Source organism: Mesocricetus auratus, unplaced genomic scaffold (genome assembly GCF_017639785.1).
Source record: "Mesocricetus auratus isolate SY011 unplaced genomic scaffold, BCM_Maur_2.0 Super-Scaffold_100011, whole genome shotgun sequence".
In the NCBI taxonomy this organism is placed as follows: Eukaryota; Metazoa; Chordata; class Mammalia; order Rodentia; family Cricetidae; genus Mesocricetus; species Mesocricetus auratus.
In genome coordinates this window covers 41,659,200-41,665,669 of record NW_024429195.1, presented here as the reverse complement: position 1 = coordinate 41,665,669, position 6,470 = coordinate 41,659,200, and the positions used below count along the sequence as shown (strand labels likewise).

Here is a 6,470-nt window from a genome sequence, read left to right as displayed (position 1 = left end):
CAAGCTTCATGTAAACGAGACTGTGCTTGCCATATACATTCCTTTGTACAACAACTTCTTTTGTTTTTTGAGATTAATCATCTTTTGTTTATAATATTCATATCTTCCTACTCACAGGCACCATTTCACTGTATGAGAATTCTGCAATTTTTCTAGCTGATTTCTTGTTAGTGAATGCTTATATCATTTGCAACATTGTGCTACTATAAATAAAACTTGAACAAACATTTTGCACAAGTCTTTTTGTTGACACATACTTCCATTTGGGTGCAGGGTTAATGTGATCCTACCAAGAATTTATCAGCCTTTGCTGAATTTAAGCTTTGACTAGTTGCTCTGAATTCTCTACATTTGTCATCTTTCATTTTGCTAATTCTAGTAACTGTAAAGTGATTTCAAAATGATTGTAGTTTGCCTCTTCCCAATGATTGAAAATGCCCAACACCCTTACATGTGTGTAATGATAGTTTGTAAATCTAGTTTTGTGAATTATCTACTGAACTCTTTTGAAAACAAAGTCATTGCTTGCTTTTTCTCTTCATTTATTTTGCAGGACTTCTTTACATATCTTGAATACATGCACTTTTACATTCTTTTCTGTATGTGTGTGCTCGTGTGTGTATGTGTGTGTGTGTGCCGTAATGTAGATGAAGTCAGATGATATCTTTCAGGAGTCTATTCTCTCCTTTCACTGTGGATTCTGAGCATAAAGGTCAGGCTAGAGCAGCAGGTGACTTTTATCTTCTGAGCCATCTAATGGGTCCTGAACACAGGTTTGTTGTTAGAAATCTATGTTGTAAATATTTCTTCCCAGTATATAGTTCATACTTTCATTAGTGTTTTCTTCAGAGGACTATAAATCTTATTTTCTCTTACAGTTTTATTTTTTCCAATTTTTATAATTAGAGTCTGTGAATTTTCCCCTGAGATTGTTGTCTATCCCAGGATCTCAAGCACATTACCCTGTTTTCCTATAGAAGCTTTGTCATTTTAGTTTATTTATTGGTATGTTTTTATCTAAATTTTAAATATTTGTATATCCAATAGATCCACTTTTCTTTCCTTGCTGAATTACTTTGTATTCTTTGTCAAAATGTATTCATATGTGCATGAGGCCATTTCTGAACTTCCTGTTTTGTTCTGTGTAACTTTTGTTCTAATGTGAGATACTACTGCAGTACCTTGGTTATTATTTTTAAAAACATGTATTAAGATCAGAAAATAGATCCTGATACACACACACACACACACACACACACACACACACACACACACATCAAGGTGTCTCTGTGTAACAACAGCATTGGCTGTTCTGGAACTCTCTTTGAGACCAAGTTTGTTTCAAACTCACAGAGATGTGCTTACCTCTGCCTCCCAAGTGCTAGGATTAAAGGCATGCACTGCCATGCCCTGCCAAATTTGTTCTTTTATAATACTGTTTTACTTATAATAAGTACTTCACATTTACATACATATTTTAATTTTCATGAAAAATCTTACTTTGACTGGAATTTGTCCCAAATTTACAACAAATTTGAGGATAAATTATGTCTGTTATACTGGGTCTTTTATCTCATAAGAGTAATACTTTCTCTTTCTCTAGGTGGGATGCTTTGTTCGGTCTTGATGCAGGAGCAAGGGACTTGGTCCTTCCTCAACTTGATGCACCAGGCTTTCTTGACTTCCCATGGGAGTTCTTACCCTTTCTGAAGAGTGGTTGGGGAGTGGAGTAAGGAGGAGGTGGGAGGGGAAGTGGGAGGACGGGAAGGAAGGCGATCTGTGGTTGGTATGTAAAATGAATAAAAAATTTGAAACAAACAAACAAAAGAAGAGTAATACTTGCCTGCATTAGTTCAGTCTTTGTTGAAACATTTGTTTTTTTTTTTTTCTATCCACAAGATATCATGTTACCCTGGGTAGTCCTAAGCATGAGGACATGGAACTCAAATCAGAAGCAAAGGCTTTCATTGCTCATGACATAGCCTGAAGAATAAGAGTTGCATTTTTATCCACTCTATTTCTTCTTGGTGAGAGGGGAGTCATGTGTGGATTCTCGGTACGCAGGCTTGTAACACATGGGAAGCATTCTGAGTTTAGAAAACCATCTCATGAGGAGATGCTTGCAAAATTGAGCAAGTTTTGTTCTGAAGGAGATAGTAGTTTTATTATCCTGGTATCTCATTATTTCATTAAGAATTTAAAAACGATTAAATCTCAGTTGCATGACATCCCAAATATGAAACTAAAAATATTCATATACCTTTAATCTACAGATAAACTAAGTAGTAAGTTGAAATTTTTGGCTACTTTGATTTTGAAAAGCTGGCCTCTTTTGCGATATTATTCCCTTCTCTGAACCATCTTTTAATGTTTTGCTTTTATCTGTGCATGTCACTTATTTCATTTTGGATCTTGGTAGAATGTATCTGAATCTTTTCCTCTCACTAGAATTGCTGGGTCCCAGACAGATTAAACTGGGTCTCATTAAATTGGATCTTATTGCAGTTTGGTTTTGGCTTTATTTGTTATTACGTTTATATATTTAGTGTGTGTGTGTGTGCCTGCATGGGCATGTGTACATGCCTTAGTGTCTTAGTTAGGGTTAATATTACTATGGCAAAACACATGACCAAAGCAACTGTGGAGGGGCAAAGAGTTTATTTGGCTTACACTTCCACATCATAGTTCATCTTCGAAGGAAGACAGGACAGGAACTCAAACAGGGCAGGAACCTGGAGGCAGAAGATACTTCTGAGCTTATTATGGAGGGTCATGTGTGTCTCCTAGGATCTGGATTTTATTCATTTTAATTCATAATGTCACATGTACAGGGTCCTTTGTTAAGCAGAAATAAAAAGAAGTAATAACCATCTAAAGTATCCACAAAATCCCAATGACTTTGGTTCAATAGTCTATTATAGGGAAATTACTATTAAGACAAGTAGTCCTTTTATAGGAAGTTCAAATGTTCTTCCCTTTGGTTGATCGCACTGATCCCTTCTAGAATCCCCTCTCATTTTTATAACTATATGAAAATTCATGTGAAAGAAAAATTAGAGACATCTGAAATCAAAATCCTTCACCCACTGTGTTTACACTCCTGTCAGTTTCCATTGACAGATTATTCCTAGAAACTTCCACCTCTCTCTCTCTCTCTCTCTCTCTCTCTCTCTCTCTCTCTCTCTCTCTCTCTCTCTCTCTCTCTGTCTCTGTGTGTGTGTGTGTGTCTTTGTCTCCATCTCTCTAACTCTCTAATTTTAACTTTTTCTCTGTTTCCTTACCCTTCCCCATCCATACCTCTATTTGTTCTTTTTCACACATGTAACCAGCCTGGACTGAAGCCTTCTCACAGCAATCCTCCTGTCTTAGCCTCCAGAGGGCTAGGTTTATAGGTGTGAGTCACAATCATACCCAGCTTAAAGGATGTCTTTTTGATTATCACACCCATATCATGTACTGTGCTTTGGCTCCTACATAAATGGTAAATGGTCTGATTTTTTCATTACTCATGAATTTATTCTGAATTGTCCTAATCCAACATGCCATGTACATGCATTTTAACCTATTGCAGAATTTTATAGTTTCTGATTTCACCCAATTCTATTCAGATCTTGAGAACTCCTCTCTGGGTGTCACCATTTCCCAACTGAAAGTTAAACTCATAGGTCAATGCCTTTACTACAAGGAAGTTTAGGAGAGTTAAAATCTACATCCAGCTTTGCTAGTAAGAGGATTTCATGCTTCCTATGGTAACCTATCTGAAGAATTCTCTAAACTCAGATAATGAGCTTAGATTCAGATGGCTAAGAATCATAAACATCGGCCAGTTGCTTCAGTGTCGTGGTGCGGCTCGAACGCCTCTCGCGTGTGGTCACTCAGCGAAGATGCCTGAGGAAACCCAGACCCAAGACCAACCAATGGAGGAGGAAGAGGTCGAGACCTTTGCCTTTCAGGCAGAAATCGCCCAGTTGATGTCCTTGATCATCAACACTTTCTACTCAAACAAAGAGATCTTTCTGAGGGAGCTCATTTCAAATTCGTCAGATGCTCTGGATAAGATCAGATATGAGAGTCTGACAGACCCTAGTAAACTAGACTCTGGGAAGGAGCTGCACATTAATCTCATTCCCAACAAGCAAGACCATACCCTTACTATCGTGGATACTGGCATTGGAATGACCAAGGCCGACTTGATCAACAACCTTGGTACTATTGCCAAGTCTGGCACCAAAGCCTTCATGGAGGCTTTGCAGGCTGGTGCAGATATCTCTATGATTGGCCAGTTTGGTGTTGGTTTTTACTCTGTGTATTTGGTTGCTGAGAAAGTGACTGTGATCACCAAACATAACGATGATGAGCAGTACGCCTGGGAGTCCTCAGTCGGGGGCTCCTTCACAGTGAGGACCGACACAGGTAAACCGATGGGTCGTAGAACAAAGATTATCCTACACCTGAAAGAAGACCAAACCGAGTATTTGGAGAAAAGGAGAATAAAGGAGATTGTGAAGAAACATTCTCAGTTTATCGGCTATCCCATTACTCTCTTCGTGGAGAAGGAACGTGATAAGGAAGTCAGCGATGATGAAGCTGAAGAAAAAGAAGACAAAGAGGAAGAGACGGAAAAGGAAGAAAAGGAGTTGGACTACAAGCCAGAAATAGAAGATGTTGGTTCTGATGAAGAAGAAGAAGAAAAGAAGGATGGTGACAAGAAGAAAAAGAAGAAGATAAAGGAAAAATACATTGACCAAGAAGAACTCAACAAAACAAAGCCTATTTGGAACAGAAATCCTGATGACATTACTAATGAAGAATATGGAGAGTTCTACAAGAGCTTAACCAACGATTGGGAAGAACATTTGGCAGTAAAGCATTTTTCTGTTGAAGGACAATTGGAATTCTGGGCTCTTCTCTTTGTCCCAAGACGTGCTCCTTTTGATCTGTTTGAAAACAGAAAGAAAAAAAACAACATCAAGTTGTATGTGTGCAGAGTTTTCATCATGGATAACTATGAGGAGTTAATCCCCGAGTATCTGAATTTCATTAGAGGAGTGGTGGATTCTGAGGATCTTCCTCTAAATATTTCCTGTGAAATGTTGCAGCAAAGCAAAATCTTGAAAGTTATCAGAAAGAATTTGGTCAAGAAATGTTTAGAACTATTTATTGAACTGGCAGAAGACAAAGAGAACTACAAAAAGTTTTATGAGCAGTTCTCAAAAAATATAAAGCTTGGAATTCATGAAGACTTTCAAAATCGGAAGAAACTTTCAGAGCTGTTGCGATACTACACATCTGCTTCTGGAGATGAGATGGTTTCTCTCAAGGACTATTGCACCAGAATGAAGGAAAATCAGAAACACATCTACTTCATCACAGGTGAGACCAAGGACCAAGTTGCTAACTCTGCTTTTGTGGAGCGTCTCAGAAAGCATGGCTTAGAAGTAATCTATATGATTGAGCCCATTGATGAGTACTGTGTGCAACAGCTGAAGGAGTTTGAGGGCAAGACCTTGGTGTCTGTTACCAAAGAAGGACTGGAACTTCCAGAAGATGAAGAGGAGAAAAAGAAACAGAAGAGAAAAAGACAAAAGTTGAAAACCTCTGCAAAAATTATGAAAGATATTTTGGAGAAAAAGTTTGAGAAGGTGGTTGTATCAAACCGATTGGTGACATCCCCTTGCTGTATTGTCACAAACACATACGGGTGGACAGCAAACATGGAGAGAATCATGAAAGCCCAAGCTCTCAGAGACAACTCAATGATGGGTTACATGGCAGCAAAGAAACACCTGGAGATAAATCCTGACCATTCCATTATTGAAACTCTACGACAAAAGGTAGAGGCTGACAAGAATGACAAGTCTGTGAAGGATCTGGTGATCTTGCTGTATGAAACTGCACTTCTGTCTTCTGGTTTCAGTCTGGAAGATCCCCAGACACATGCTAACAGGATCTACAGGATGATCAAGCTTGGTCTAGGTATTGATGAAGATGATCCTACTGTGGATGATACCAGTGCTGCTGTAACTGAAGAAATGCCACCCCTGGAAGGAGATGATGACACATCACGCATGGAAGAAGTAGACTAAGCTTCACCAGAGCTTCATGTTTGATGCTTACTTTCATTCCTTCTGATAATATATTTTCGAGGATTTTTGTTTATTTTTGTTAACATTCAAAACATCTGTGTGGCATGAAAACTAAGGGGAAGATAAAATTGTTTCTACTTGTGATACTGTGATACTCTAGGTTTGACTCAACAACGGCTTGGTAGAACATTTGTTGTAAGACATAATGTAACCTATTAACTTTGTGGTCTGAAGTGTTTATAGCTGTTGAGTTGGATTCCTTAGTAGACCAAATAATTTGTCACTTGGAAGTGTTGTAAGATAGCTTCATGTTTAAAAGGAAAAAAATTAAGATGGCTTAAGTTTATCTTAAGAATTTTCATCCCCTGTAGTTAATTCTGCATG

At 38.1% G+C, this 6,470-nt stretch overlaps 1 protein-coding gene across 1 annotated transcript; it reads left to right on the top strand.

The window, feature by feature from the left end:
- The first annotated feature begins 3,828 nt into the window (after window positions 1-3,828).
- On the top strand, window positions 3,829-6,251 carry LOC110342745 (heat shock protein HSP 90-alpha-like). Its single transcript, XM_040754630.1, has one exon. It carries the CDS (start codon window positions 3,885-3,887, stop codon window positions 6,084-6,086), a length of 2,202 nt encoding a protein of 733 aa, XP_040610564.1. The 5' UTR covers window positions 3,829-3,884; the 3' UTR covers window positions 6,087-6,251.
- The last annotated feature ends 219 nt before the right edge of the window (window positions 6,252-6,470 follow it).